Below are 15,349 nucleotides of genomic sequence, written 5' to 3' on the forward strand. Positions count from 1 at the left end.
CTCACCTAAAAAGCACAGGGAATATAATATTCACCATTTTATATGGGATATGAGTTCATTCCTCTGTAATCTATATATGTTCCATGTTCATTACATGTTTAAGATGCCCTAGAAGGCTGTTAAACATCGCCATAATTTTGGACCAATAAGTTATGTTCATTCTCTTTATTTATTCATTTTCTTCCTTCTTTTTAGTATGTCCTACTTTAATTAGCGGAGTCTGAGTACCTTGGTGTAACACTGCGGTCTACCACTGGGTGGTGCTGTTGTCCCGTCTGTGATCAATAAGTACGAACTCTAGAAACTCGCGCACGCGCTGTCTTCTTGGGCAGTGACTGGAGCGCGCGGTCCCTCTCCATGGATATCCCTCCCCACCACTAGGGGCGCTGCTCTCCCCGCTGCTCCTCCCAAACCTGTCAGTCCGGCGGCTGAAGGGTGCCTGCTCTACATCCGGCTCCCCAGTTCACGTCTTTTTCGGACTTGTGTATGTGACGACGTCATCCCGGGGCGCAACACGGGGAGCTGCGGAGTGGAGGCGGCCGAGCGGAGTTGTGATTCCCGAGCGCTCCCCATCCGGCGAGGTGGTGGCCAGTGACCGGGAGCCCTGGGCTTCTGCTCCCGGGACGTGGAGGGGCGGCCGCTGAGGGAAGTTGTGCTTGTAGAGGGGCGGTGCTCCCCACCTGCTGCTGACACATGAGGACCACGGTGCCCCCCAGCACATGTGTTTTGTAGCCCCCTATGTCCCTGAGCTTTTGGTGAGGGCACATGTGGCTTGTAGCCCACCGCTCCCCCGGGTTGTGGTGTGGGCACATGTGGCTTGTAGACCCACTCTCCCCTGGCTTGTGGTAAGGGCATATGTGTTTTGTAGCCCCCTAGGTCCCTGGTCCTTTGGTGAGGGCATATGTGGCTTGAAGCCCCCTAGGTCCCTGGGCCTTTGGTGAGGGCATATGTGGCTTGAAGCCCCCTAGGTCCCTGGGCTTTTGGTGAGGGCATATGTGGCTTGTAGCCCCCTAGGTCCCTGGGCTTTTGGTGAGGGCATATGTGGCTTGTAGCCCCCTAGGTCCCTGGGCCTTTGGTGAGGGCATATGTGGCTTGTAGCCCCCTAGGTCCCTGGGCCTTTGGTGAGGGCATATGTGGCTTGAAGCCCCCTAGGTCCCTGGGCCTTTGGTGAGGGCATATGTGGCTTGTAGCCCCCTAGGTCCCTGGGCCTTTGGAGAGGGCACATGTGGCTTGTAGCCCCCGGCTTGTGGTAAGGGCACATGTGGCTTGTAGCCCCCCGCTCCTGGCTTTTGGTGGACCTTGTGTCGTGTTTCCAGACTTGGAAGTGAAGGGGTCTCCGGCCTGCGGAGCTATGGAAGGACTGTCCCTCAGTGATGCGGAGCAGAAGTACTACTCTGACCTCTTTACCTACTGTGACACTGACAGCACCAAGAAGGTGGCCTCCAATGGCCGGGTGCTGGAGCTCTTCCGAGCCGCCCAGCTGCCCAGTGAGGTCTCCCTGCAGGTAATCTTGTGTTTCCTTCATCCTCATGGTCCAGCACTAATCTCTAGCATTAGAATGGGTAATTCACTCATGAAGTGCCAGTTTGGGGAGTAACTTAAGCACAGGGTTTCTTGGGGGGACACTTTTGCATCCAAGCTTCTCCTGATCTTGGAGACTTTGGCGTCTTGTGGCTTTTTCTCCTTTGTCCTGACATCTGGTTCTTCTTTCTCTCTGGGTTTTTACACTGTCACATAATTCAGAGTGTTTTGGTAAGATTGGAGAGCTCCACATATTCATCCTGGGTTCTCATCCTGAGCTCATTCCTGTCCCTATGTTCTACAACATCCATGGTAATTGAACTCTACCAGGGCCAAATTCAGACCTCCGTGTATCAGTGTCCTGACCCCCAACCTGACAGGACCACATCTGACGATCCGTACTCAGACATGGCTGTCAGAAGCGAGCCTAAGTGCGTCATGTTATGATCTATTCGATGCTGGAGTAAAGAGTGCAGAGTCCTGATTGTGATGGTTTGGTCTGTACATGGCATCCACAGAAGGTGAACTTCCTACCTGCTGAGCCGTGGAAGCTGCAGTGATTAGGGCTACACGGTGGCTTTGGTAGTGACACAGGATGCATGGCCAGAAATTGCTGTATACTGTGGCTATAGTGTATCATAGTGCCCTCCAATATCCAATAGTTGGAACTAAGTTTGCAACTTTCTTGTCGTAATCGCGATACCTTTTGTGGCCGTATATAGTAAGCAGCCCTGGGCTTATGATAGCTGTAGTCCTGTTCATCCCATACATGTTAGTTGTGTGGTTGTAGCTCCTTCCTCGAGTGCTTGTGTTTCTTGGCTCGCTGCCACACTAAAGGGGGCTTTACACGCTACGATATCGTTAATGTTTTATCGTCTGGGTCACGTTGTTAGTGACGCACATCCGGCGTCATTAACGATATCGCAGCGTGTGACTCTTACGAGCAACCTTAAGCGACCTCAAAAATCGGTAAGGATTGTTTTTCGTTCTGGTTCGTCGCTCCTGCGGCAGCACACATCACTGTGTGTGACACCGCAGGAGCGAGGAACGTCTCCTTACCTGCCGCTGGCCACAATGCGGAAGGAAGAGGTGGGCGTGATGTTTACATCACGCTAAGCTCCGCCTCTCCGCTTTGATTGGCCGGCCGCTTAGTGACGTCGCTGTGATGCCGAACGTCCCTCCCCCTTGAGGGAGGGATTGTTCGGCAGTGACAGCGACGCCGCCGACCAGGTAAGTACGTGTGACGCTGCCGTAGCGATAATGTTCGCTACGGCAGCGATCACAAACAATCGCATGCACGACAGGAGTGGGTACTTACACGGTCGCTATCACTAGAAATTGCTAGTGATATCGCTACCGTGTAAAGCCCCCTTCTGTCTTTGTTTCAGGACACGCCATTGTATCTTATGGTGGCACTGTCAAAATATCAGACACAGAAATGCTCACAGATTGGTATTGTGAATTGCTGAGTGGTGACAGTGGCAATGAACCACCATTGTGCCCACCCGATTGACCTCTAACTGAATGGGTGAAAGTAGGAGATGCTTTGTATTTGAGTTCCATCCCTTTTCATTGATCCATGTTTACATTGGAGGTTGTCCACTACTTTAACATTGATGTCTTCTCCTTAGGATAGGTCATCAATGTCTGATCGTCTGGGGTCCCGACACTCCGCACCCCCTCCAATCAGCTGTTCTTGGTAGAGGTGAACGGAAATGCTCAGTTCTGTAGCTTCCAGTGTTCTGATAGCAGCTGGGTACTGCACATCTTCCTCCTATTGATTTGAATGGGAGGTGGATGCGCAGTACCAGACCATGGCCACTATCAGAAGACGGGGCAGCCCCGCAACTGAGCATTTCCGGCGGCGCGACTGAGAACAGCTGGATATTATATAATGGATACGTGTCGTATCAGTGAAAATCACCACTAGAGCATGCATGTGATTAGACGCTTGAGTGAGACCTAAAGGAGCATTTAAAGAAGTATATAATTGTCATACCTATTCTGTAGGACCACTCGTTCCTGATTATCTGCTGCCAGTGATCAGATGAAGACCGAGCAAAACGCTCATTCATTGGGTGGTTAGATCAGGGATGCCAGCACTTCACCCTGTGTAAATGGGTAGCATGATACTATATAGGTCCATCATTGTAGGCTGGTGCACGCGCCTACTTACACCAGCTGATGTTCTGGTATATAGTCGATAGAAGCTCATTAAGATGCATCAATAGGCCAAAATTGGCAACTTAATGGTAGGAGGAACCCGGGAAGCCTTCAGTAGTCTGGTTGTTACATACAAATGGCACACAGATGTTAAGAATGGATATTATTTATTATTATAGTGCCATTAATTCCATGACGCTTTAAAAGTGGAAAAAAGGGTAAACAAGTGCAACAATCATTAACAGTAGAAAGCAGACTGGTACAGGAGGACAGAGGTCCCTGCCCGCGAGGGCTCACAGTCTTCAGGGAATGGGTGAGGATACAGTAGGTGAGGACAGAGCTGGTTGCGCAGTGGTGTACTGGACTGAGGGTTATTGTAGGTTGTAGGCTTGTTGGAAGAGATGGGTCTTCAGGTTCCTCTTGAAGCTTTCCACGGTAGGAGAGAGTCTGATATGCTGGGGTAGAGCGTTCCTGAGTATGGGGGAGGCACGGGAGAAATCTTGTACGCGATTGTGGGAAGAGGAGATAAGAGAGGAGCAGAGAAGGAGGTCTTGTGAGGATCTGAGGTTACGTGTGGGTAGGTACCGGGAGACTAGGTCAGAGATGTAAGGAGGAGACAGGTTGTAGATGGCTCCACACAAAAAAACAAATGAAAATTAGGTCCTGCTTACTAATGAAAATCAGTTTTTTTTTTTGGTTTTTTTTTCAATGTAAAAACCCTGCTTTCACCTTTGGAGGATGGTGGGGGGATGCCTCCCTTTCTCCTTCCATGCTGCTTGATGTTGAATAGATCTACATAGTACAGAATGAGTCAGTGTGTGTGCACGGGACTGAGAAAGGTATGAGAAGTCTGCAAATCAGTCCTGTACACAATAGACCCTTACCATCACGTTTTGTTGGGGTTAATATATCCAAATGACAGATTTTTAGTGGATCTGTTGTTCTATACACCGGCCAAGGCTTTCCCAATTTACTGAAGATGGGTCCTGCCTCTTGTTTTGTGTGGGTTCCTGGCTGACTCCCTCCTACTCCTTATCAGGGACACTGCCGGCCTTTGTGACATAATGGGGTTTCTTCACAACACATGACATTGTTATTAATCCATAAAATCAGTCATATTTCAGAAGAACGACATAACCAATCTTCATCTTGGCATTGGTTACACAGCCCCCAAAAACTTGGGTTCTGGTATCTTGTGTGTGAATGAATCTTTTAGTTCAGGCTCTCTTGACATGTTAGCCTCTCTGCTTTGATTTCCCAACATATACCTGAAGTGAAAGTCCATGAGGCCTTCTTATATTGCCTGTGTCCATCGCACAGTGGTTTGAGCAGAGGGGGTATTGACTTTACAGTAGTGGTCCAGCTACTCCTACATATGCCCTGAAGAGTCACTTGTAATGAAACCACAAAGCCGGCCACCCTATGTCCCCTTCACTCGCTGTTGCCCATTCTCAGAAAAGTGGAGTACAAATGGTTAATGTAGTATGTAACAATTGTTTTGCTATCACTTTAAAATAAAAAGTGGAAAGTCCCTTTTAAAGTCACTTAATCTAGAAATGAATAAGAGAAAGCCCGGCCTCTCTTCCTTGCGGCTACGAGATAAAGGTCTGTGTCACATCTTGGCTGCAGTATACTGTTTTCTTTTAGTCCTTTCTTTTTTTTTTTTTTTCTTCCAAAACTGAGATAAGCGTGGAAAATAGATACAGAGGAAACTTGTTGGATCTGTCACGGGGGAAGTGGCAAACAAGCTGTACTAAAACCAGGAAACTGCCTGACACATCCTCCGTACATTACTGGCGTCACTCTCATCGAAACGTCTTAAAGGGATTGTCCTAAGATTACAACTTATTACCAATCCACAGGATCCTATTGTTCTCCAGAGTTTAGCTTTTCAGAGGTTTTGCCAGGACTTATTCTCCCCTCTCTTTTGTGACGTGAGAACTTGGTAGCACCGGGTGTGCAGATTTTCGAGGATTGAAAAGTAATGTCTATTTATGGTCCCTGAAGTGCTGGCACCCATAGTCTCAGCTGGTATGTGACTGACCGTATGCATTTGTTCCAACAAGTAAAGCTGTCAGGAAGATCAAAGGTTGTCCCTAAGTATAGCAGTGCTAGCTTGTAAGAGGCTGTAATCGAAGAGCTGTTTGCGGGTGCTAAATGTATATATACATAGTCAGTGTTTCTATTGGTCAATTTGATTGCAGAAATTAACTTGTCGAGTTATTTTGAACAAATCCAACATGTTAAGGTGTTATATTGCTCAAAGCCAAAGATTACATATAAGCGTCCTCTGAAGTCTGAGGACGAAATGGCAAAGTATAGGTGCACCATTTGTCCACAATACTAGCCAGCTAGAGGTCCAGATGCCTTCCAGCTCCTAAATTAGTGTCTTCTGTAGGCCTCATTTACACGACAGTGTGTTTGATCAGTATTTGCTTACCAAATCCAGGAGTATCACCAAAACAGGTGTCCTTCTTTCCATTTTAGTTTTCTTGGTAAGTCCCACTCCTGGCTTTGGCATATAAACACTGATGCAAAAATACTGATGTGAGTCAGTCCTTAAAGGGGTATTCCTATCTCCAAGATCCTATCCTAATATGTAGTAGTTGAAGTAATAATGTTAGCAAATACTGAATTTTCCAGCATATATGATGACTTTATAACCCCTGAAAATCTTCTCAAAAGTCGGGGGTCATCTTATACGGCAGTGCACAGTGCCGTCATGGCTTTACTGCCGCTGTTTACACACAAAAAAAATATTCTCACCTGTCCTCCGTTCCCGCGGTGCCTCCAGTTGTTTCTTGCAGTGCGCAGGCACACAGACCCTCTGTGATAGTGTCCGGAGCGGCCGCTGCAGGATGTCATCATGGCTTTACTGCAGTTGCATGCTTTGTGGCGCCGTAAAGCATTCAACTGCAGTAGAGCCATGATAACATCCTGGAGCGGCCGCTCTGGATGCTATCACGGAGGGGTTTGTGTGCTTGCGCACTGCAAGAAACAGCTGGAAGCATCGCGGGAACGGAAGACAGGTGAGAATATTTTGTGTGTAAACAACGGCATAATAGAGGACATGAAGGGAACTAGCAGTAGGACATTACTAAACAATGGGGCATTACTGCAGGGGACATTACTATACAATGGGAACATTACTATACAATGGTGACATTACTATACAATGGGGACATTACAGTAGGGGACATTACTATACAATGGGAACATTACTATACAATGGGGACATTACTATACAATGGGGACATTACTATACAATGGGGACATTACAGTAGGGGACATTACTATACAATGGGGACATTACAGTAGGGGACATTACTATACAATGGGGACATTACTGCAAGGGACATTACTAAAAAATGGGGACATTACTGCAAGGGACATTACTAAAAAATGGGGACATTTAACTGGAAAAGTTGGGGGTCGTCTTATACTCCGGAAAATACGGTACCTCCAATTAGAAATGTAGTATAGTTCTTCTGATTCGCTATGTCACTTGCCTCATGTGCAGGGCATTGCAGCTTATGTATCCATGGTTACGACATGCATATAGTCAGTTAGTTGCTTGTGGTCATAGCCATGGATACTGAAGGTCCTGCAATGCCCTGATCCTGAGGTAAGCGACATAGCGAATCAGAAGAACTGTGCTACATTTCTGATTGAAGGTGTTTTCTATTATTATTATTACATATTGGGATAGGATGTTGGAGCTGGGAATACCTCTTTAAATAGTACATAAAAAGCACTGCCCCATCAGGCTGAGTAAGGCTATGCTCACACGACCAGTTTGAGGGCTGTCCATGAAAAACACCGGCAGCACTCACTCCATGTTACTCAGCACGGCCGTCCAGAAGACTTTATTTTTTATTTTTCTGTCTGTGTAAAATACATTGCAGCATGCAGGGGACACCTCCATGTTTTGGTTCAAGTCTATGGGTGTGCCCAGAAAATTGCATCCCATACGGCACAACCATAAAGCAAACGATTTTTATACATGTATTGCAGTTATTACAGTCTTGTAAGGTTTTATAACTGCTGATGTATAGAAACTGCTGCATACAGACCACACAGCTGAAGTGTCTCATACACTCGTGTGAACTTTGCCTTACAAAGTCAGACCCAGCTTTGAACCTCCCAAAATGTGCAGTGATGGCGAGGTCACAGCGACCCTTCCTGCTGCAGCACTCCCCGCAGGTCAGTGCGAGGATTGTCGTCTAACACCATACACACATATTGGCAGAGTTCATGGACAGTACACAACGCCTCCAAGTTTTCTTCCAGTTAATGATTTATTTATTTTTGTTTTAAAAATAGGCTATCAATTTTAACTCCTTCTTGCCAGTGATTATATGTGTAAGGCTGCGTGCCCAGTGCCCACGATCAGTATTTGCAGCGTTTTGGATGCAGCATTCTTCAGCTGCGTCCAAAATGCTGCAGTGTACAGTACAAGCACAGTGAATGGATTTCTAGAAATCCCATGCCCACTGTGCTGCTTTTTTTGCAGCATACACTGACCTGTGGAGCGTCTTTCCAGACCGCAGCATGTCAGTTTTTTTCTATGGAATTGCATGTGTCCTCCGTAGGTAGAACAGAAGAGAAAGACCGCAGCGCACTGAACCCTGATCGTGGGCACTGACAGCTGCGTTCTCCTGTGGGGGAGACCCGCAGCCCCGCCGGTCAGGACTCGCTGCGTTCAGAATGTAGCAAGCCCTGATCGTTGGCACATACCCCCAAGTCACCCCCCCCCCCCCCCCCCCGTCTTCACATTTTCTTCCTTACAACTTGATACATCTATTAGCCATCTAATACAAGTAAAGTGTACTGATTTAGTGCATCCAGCCACCCAAAAACAAAATTGAAATGATCATAGTCATGAACTCCAAATTGGTAGCAATAAAACTGCTGTACTGTTTGTTTTGCCCGATAATCTATTTATAAATTTGGTCTTCCTGTATTCCCACCATTTTTTTTTTTCACCTATTGACAAAGTATGTACCCCAAAATGATTCTATTGAAAAATGCAACTATTACATTAAAACACCACCAATGTATCGGGGTGAAGAATGCATTTTGTGCTTTTCAGACTGGCACAAGCAGTGGCACCTTAAATCCTCTGCCCTCTGGTCTTATTTTCGCCCTCCAGTGGCTTCATCCTTTTTCAGTGCCATCTTGTGTCCATAACTTCTTACTGGCTGGAAGTCAGAAGTTACGTCACAAGCGCTCTGTGACTCTGAGAGCCAGAATGAGACTCTCATAGACTTGTATTGAAGCGTGACCTCCGATGCACTCCATGACACACTGGAGCTGCTGGCAGGTCACGAACTGCCTGACACCGACAAGAGTGGCATTGATAGCATGATGCTGGAACGTTAATATGAGACGCGGGCAGAGGACTTGGATTTAAAGCGCCACTCTAGCATTGAAATGAAAAAACGCTGGAGTGGTGCTTTTAATTTGCCTCCATCTACTCAACTGTAGTGAAGGTGGTTTTCCAATCCCTGTTCCCTGTCTGTAGGCTTAATAATATGAAATAACCCGAGTTTTAGTCTCACTGCAATGCACACGTCACATTGACAGCACTGCAGCCAATAAGTGAGCCCGTGATTAGCAGCTGCGCTGTGGACGTGATGTCAGAGCTGCAGACAATAGCCGATGCCAGGAGCAGCGGTGAGGAGTAAGTGCTGGACCCTGGGAAGGGGAGTAAGGCACAGTATTTTTTTTTTTTTATTTTATATTTAAAAAAACAGTGTATTTGGAAATTGTTTTTGTGACTGCAGAAAACCCCTTTCACACATCAGTTTTTGCAATCAGTCACAATCTGTCGAATTTTTTAAAAAAATTGATCCCCTTTTTTTCTCATCGACTTGTATAGCGAAGGATGGCCTCACGTCTTAGGCTAGGTCCACATTTCCGTTGCTTTGCATCAGTCACAATCCGCTGCTCTGATAAACGCAATCCGTTTGGCGGATTCCGTCGTTTCCCATAGACTTATGAGCGGCGGATTGTGACTGATGCCCTTGCGTTGCATCCTCCGCCCGACTGATCAGTCACGGATCGACTGACCGTCGGGCGGCAGGAACGCAGAGTGTAACGTTTTTTGAGCAGCAGAATCCTTAGAATTTCGCTGCGCATGCTCTCTCTCGGCGGCCAAACGATCAGCTGATCACCCAGCGGCCGGCTGCGGTGAGCGATCAGCTCGCTCTCATTAGCTGGCTGCCAGGAGATCATCTGTTCGCTCTCAAAAGCCGGCTATTGTGAACGATCAGCTGATCGTTCTCTCTTTCATGTTTTACAATGGAGTCCGACAATGAATTCTAATTCTTGTCACCCGTTGTACAACGCATCAGTCACAACCGTCAAGCAACGCATGTGACTGATGCAAAACAACTGAAATGTGAACCTAGCCTTATCCGTCGAAAAATGTTTGTCCGTCGAACGGAGACGACGGCCACAGTAATGTTTGTGTACCTTGAAAAAGTGGACAGCGGTAGATCAGTCGCCATCCGTTGTTTGGTAGAACGGAAGCCTATGGGCGCAGGATCCGTCGTAATCCATTAATCGTTTTTTTTTTTTAACTGAACATGCTCTAATTTTCTTTTTTAGCCCCCATCTAGTCGGATCTGTCGCATCAGTTTAGCCACAATCTGTGACGGATCTGTCAAGAAAACATGAAATGTGACTGATGGCAAAAAACTGATGTGTGAAAGGGGCCTACTCCATGTATTGACATTGATCTCAGGAGCGTGTTCCAGGGGATGATATTGTTGGTGTTCAGTCAGTGCTGTGTGGCCACAGCTGCATAATGTCCTGCCACACTCACGGGAAGGATTAGAGGACTTAGGATCAGCTTTTTATTCTTGGGTGTGCTCTCACAAACGACGCTCAGAGAACCTGCCAGGTTGCTTCTTGTTATCTTTCATAACTAGCAGAATAGTTGCATTGGGCTGGTGTGAGTCATGGGGAGGCCACACTTTACACACCTGTTGTGAATGCGGAGCGAAGAGTTGGATTCTCCCCGTAATATCTCATAAGGTTCCTGGTTAAGGCCCTGTGCTCACTGGAAAATGGAATTTTCTTAAGAAAATTCCACAGGGTCTGAAAGATTACCGCACCCGCGGTAAAAAACCACGGCAAACCGCATGTGGTATTCGCGGTATTGCCGCGGTTTTGCCGCGTGCGGGTTGGTACATGTGCTTTAATGCATTCAATGCAATAAAGCACATTGAAAAAAAAAAAAAAGTCATTTCCTTAGATAGCAGATAGATAAATAGAAGAATAGATAGAGTCCCTGTGAGCACACCTGCATTTCTCACGGTCGGTAGTGAGTTCACATTACTGGCCGTGGGAAATGCCCTGTGGTTACCTCTGTTGTCTCGTTGCGAGGCTGCATTCAGCGCTGTGGTTGTCAGTCGCGGCTGGATGCAAGCATCGCAGGACATGCATTACACCGGAGCGGTGTGTTTCGGGGGGGTTAATAAACGGGTGAACCAGGAGCTTTTTTGTGTTTTTATTTAAAATAAATGACTTTTCGGTGTGTGTTTTTTCACTTTACTTACGGGTTGATCATGTCAGCTGTCACATAGACGCTGCCATGATCAAGCCTGGACTTAGTGGCGGCGATCCGCCGCCATTAACTTCTTATTACCTGGATCGCCACCGCATCACGGCATCTGGAAGAGCCGGGGACACTCCGGGACTGCCGCATAATGCATGCGACAGTCCCGGGGCAGCTGCGGCTGATATTCTCGGCTGCGGGAGGTGGGAGGGAGGCGGGGACATTAACCCTGCCCCCCGTCCTCCCCAGCCTGAGAATACCGGGCCGCCGCTGTCTGCTTACCTCGGCTGGAAGGTAAAAATACGGCGGAGCCCACGTGGTTTTTTTTTTTTTCTTTTTTCTTCTATATTTCCGTTTGATTTCTATGTGTATTCTATGTCTGTGTGTGATGTGTGTGTTCTATGTCTGCGTGTGATGTGTGTTTACTCTCTGCTCCGCTTCCTCTTCCTGTCATAATGACATCACTTCCCTGCAAACCGCAGGCAGTGATGTACATTACCGCAGGTAAACCGTGAAATACCGGAGGGAATAACGCAGGAAAACGCAGTGAACCGCACAGAATTTGCTGCCTGTGTTATTCCCTGTGGGATTTCACGATTGCATTGGAGTCAATGGAGTGAAATCCCGCAGCGACGTGCGGAAAAGTGACATGCAATTGTTTTTGCTGCGGGAATCCCACAGCAAAACATGCAGCTGTCAAAATCCGCATAGTGCGCACAGCATTTTTTTTTTTTTTCCCATAGGTTTTGCTGGTGATTCACTGCAGAGATGTTATGAACATTTTCTGCAGCAAAACCGCGGGAAAAACCGGTAAGTGCGCACAGGGCCTTAATGTTTGCCAGCCTGACAGGTCTTGTCACCATAGATGAAACCTTGGTGGGAGCATGATGCCATTTTGACATGTGATTTACCTGGAGAGCTCTAGTCCCTATTAGTAATGATCAGCATTCATGCTCGCCTCTACTCGATTGAGCATTGGGGTGCTCGGGTATGCTCAGTACTCGGCCGAGTATCACGGGTGCTCGGAGATGAGAACGATGCCCCTTCAGTGGATGATGGGAGTAGGCACCACAGTCGGTGCCGCATGCATTCTCTGGCTAGGGGTAAAAATAACATTTTCGGATGCTGTGTGTATTGAGAACCTCATTTTTGTGTAAAATGTTCTGGACACAAGTGTTACCGATGCAGATTGAGTGCAGCTCCCTGGGACGTCAGCGCTCAGTCTTCTGTCTTTAGCTTGATGCTTATGTTCTACCTTATCCAGTATTGAACCTCTGCTTCCCCTTTTCCCCGATATTTTTCAGATCATGGAGCTGTGTGGAGCGACTAGACTTGGCTACTTCGGAAGAAGCCAGTTCTACATTGCGCTGAAGCTTGTGGCTGTGGCACAGTCTGGCTTACCATTGCGAGTGGAGAGCCTGAACTCAGGTGAGTGACTCCCTACAAGTTTCTGTCATGTGATAAACAGGTTTCATCAGAAATGCAGAACAGGGAACATATAATTTCCATGTGGAGGGCTGGTAATTATTCTAGAGTCAAAACAAAGGGCGAAGGTATTGGCAGTCAGTGGTGTCTGCAGTCAAGTTCTGTTTCTACATTTGCATTTTATCCTCCCTTTCTTCCAAGAGCCATACGTTTTTTATTTATTATAATAATAATAATAATAATAATAATTATGTATTATTAATTTTTTATTTTTACGTCCACATGTCATTTTAGGGCTTTTTTTCAGAACTAGCTGTAGCATTGAATGGCCCCATCCATTTTACCATAGTATATGCTGTTATTTATGGTATTCATTGTATGGTAAAAAGACATGATTTTCCAAGCCAGTATGATTACTGAATACTAAACTTTAAGTTGTTTTTTTTTTTTTCTCTGCTTAAAAAAAAAATTTTGGATGTTGATCTGATGGGTTTTATTGATACCGATATGGGGTACATGTGTTTTTGATATTTTAATATGACATTTTTAGAGATATATGGAGGTTGAAAACCCCCAATTCCAATATTTTGACTTTTTTTTTTCTCTTTGAGCCACATGCGGAGTTTTTGGTGCAAAAATTCTGCACTGTGTGGCAGAAAAATGCACCAAAAAAGAAATGATTTTTTTTTTGTGTTTTTGTGCCATGCGTTTCCCTTTTTTTTAATTTTTTTTACATTTTTTTTTTTTTTTTGGTAAAATCAAGAGCTACATAACCCAGGAAAAAAAACGCACAATTGATATCCTGCAGATTTTTTTTTTTTTTCTGCACCCAAAACTGCAAGAACAAAATGAGCAATGTGTGCACAGCACTTCAGAATTCTCATTGACTTTGCTTGCATAAGGATATACATCCGTTTTTGTCACAAAAACACCAAACAATGCTTTACTAAAAATGCGCTGTGTGCATGCAGCCTAAATACTCAATGTACACGTGGCCTAACGGCTGGTAATTACTTTGGTATCCTGATAGACTGGACTTTTACGGATGCAGCAATGCAAATATTTTTTTTCAATTCTGACTAGTGACACTTTGAGTTAATAACTCTGGAACGCTGCAACAGGTCCAAGTGATTCTGACATTGTTGTTTTGTGACATATTGCACTTCATGATAGTGGTAAATTGTGGTCCATATTTGTGAAAATATCAAAAATGTAGAAAATATCACAATTTTCAAACTTTGAATTAGGGGGTGGTGGAGCGAAGTCACAGGAGGCAGAGTGATGCTACAGTAGGGTGATGGCGCAGTGTCCTGGCTGCTCACTGTGAGGCAGGACGTGAGATCTTGAACAAAGAGCTCAATCTGTGCACACGCTGACTCTGGGCACCATTATTTGAAGTCTACAGCACTGACATTTTCAGGATTACCACCTGCCTCTTCCTCCGCAGCGAGCACAACTAGACATCAACACCGCCCACAGAACAGCGCATAGCCCTCAGCATCGTCCCTCCTTCCTGTCCCCCCCCCCTTTTCACCTCCCCCGTGTAAGCTACATTCTCCCCATTTTCCTCCCAAATTTGTGGTAGGAAAAGTGTCTTACAATCAGAAAAATACAGTAGTTGTGTTTTATTTTTATTTGTTTTTGCCATTTTCACACCATAAAAACTTATAACAACAATAATAATAATAAAAACATAAATTTATAGGGAAAACATGTTTGTGTTGCTGCATTCTGAGAGCTATAGTTTTGTTTATTTTTTATTTTTTTTTTGCTGACAGCGCTATATGATGTTTTTTTGTTGTACAAGATGTTTTCATTTCATTGCTACCATTTTTGTTTTTTGATCGCCTTTTATTCCACTTTTTTGTCAGTTGAATGATAAAAAGACAGTTGGTTTTTTGTTTTTTTTTTCTAAACACTAAAGGCCGCTTTACACGCAACAACATTGCTAACGAGATATCGCTGGGGTCACGGAATTTGTGACGCACATGCGGCTACGTCGTTGCGTGTGACACGTACGAGCAACCGCTAACGATCAAAAATACTCACCTGATCGTTGACCCGTCCATTTTCAAAATGTCGTTGCTCGTTCTGGTCGCAGGTTGTTCGTCGTTTCTGAGGCAGCACACATTGCTATGTATGACACCCCAGGAACGAAGAACAACAGCGTACCTGCGTCCTCTGGCAACTAGGTGGGAGTGACATTCATGCGGCTGCTCTCCGCCCCTCTGCTTCTATTTCGTGGCCTGCTGTGTGACGCCGCACGAACCGCCCCCTTAGAAAAGAGGTTGTTTTCCACCCACAGCGATGTCGTTAGGAAGGTATGTGTGACGCTTACTAACGATTTTTAACAGACGAAGTGGAGGAAAGCTTGACACGCCCAATGGAATAGGTCACCACACATCCATGGAGTGCAACGATATGAAGTCCGCCAGGTGGACTATAACTTGAATAGGAGGAAAAAATGTCGGCACATCCAACGTAAAATTTCTTTCTTTATTTTCACATAGTGTTAAAAAAGTCCATCCATATTCAGAAGACCCTGACGCGTTTCCGACGCAAAAGAGCGTCCTTAATCATAGGCTAACATTTTTAGTGAGCTCTAGACATTTATAGGTAAAGATCAACAATAGTTAGACAATTAGTAACACATGATTAAAAATCACACACTAAAAA

The 15,349-nt window shown here is 45.8% G+C and overlaps 1 protein-coding gene across 4 annotated transcripts in view; it reads left to right on the forward strand.

Annotated features, from left to right (window-relative positions):
• Nucleotides 1-401: 401 nt before the first annotated feature.
• The window catches only part of REPS1 (RALBP1 associated Eps domain containing 1), a 161,950-nt gene continuing 147,002 nt past the window's right edge, over nucleotides 402-15,349 (forward strand). For 2 of the 4 annotated variants that reach the window (XM_075339820.1, XM_075339821.1), the window contains exons 1-2: nucleotides 402-1,504; nucleotides 12,553-12,676. In XM_075339820.1, the coding sequence (XP_075195935.1) occupies nucleotides 1,352-1,504; nucleotides 12,553-12,676 (277 nt within the window). In that variant the 5' untranslated portion in view covers nucleotides 402-1,351. The remainder of the gene's footprint in view (nucleotides 1,505-12,552; nucleotides 12,677-15,349) is intronic. The other 2 variants (XM_075339823.1, XM_075339822.1) reach the window with 1 other exon arrangement.

The sequence above is a fragment of the Anomaloglossus baeobatrachus genome, chromosome 3 (assembly GCF_048569485.1).
Source record: "Anomaloglossus baeobatrachus isolate aAnoBae1 chromosome 3, aAnoBae1.hap1, whole genome shotgun sequence".
Lineage (NCBI taxonomy): Eukaryota > Metazoa > Chordata > Amphibia > Anura > Aromobatidae > Anomaloglossus > Anomaloglossus baeobatrachus.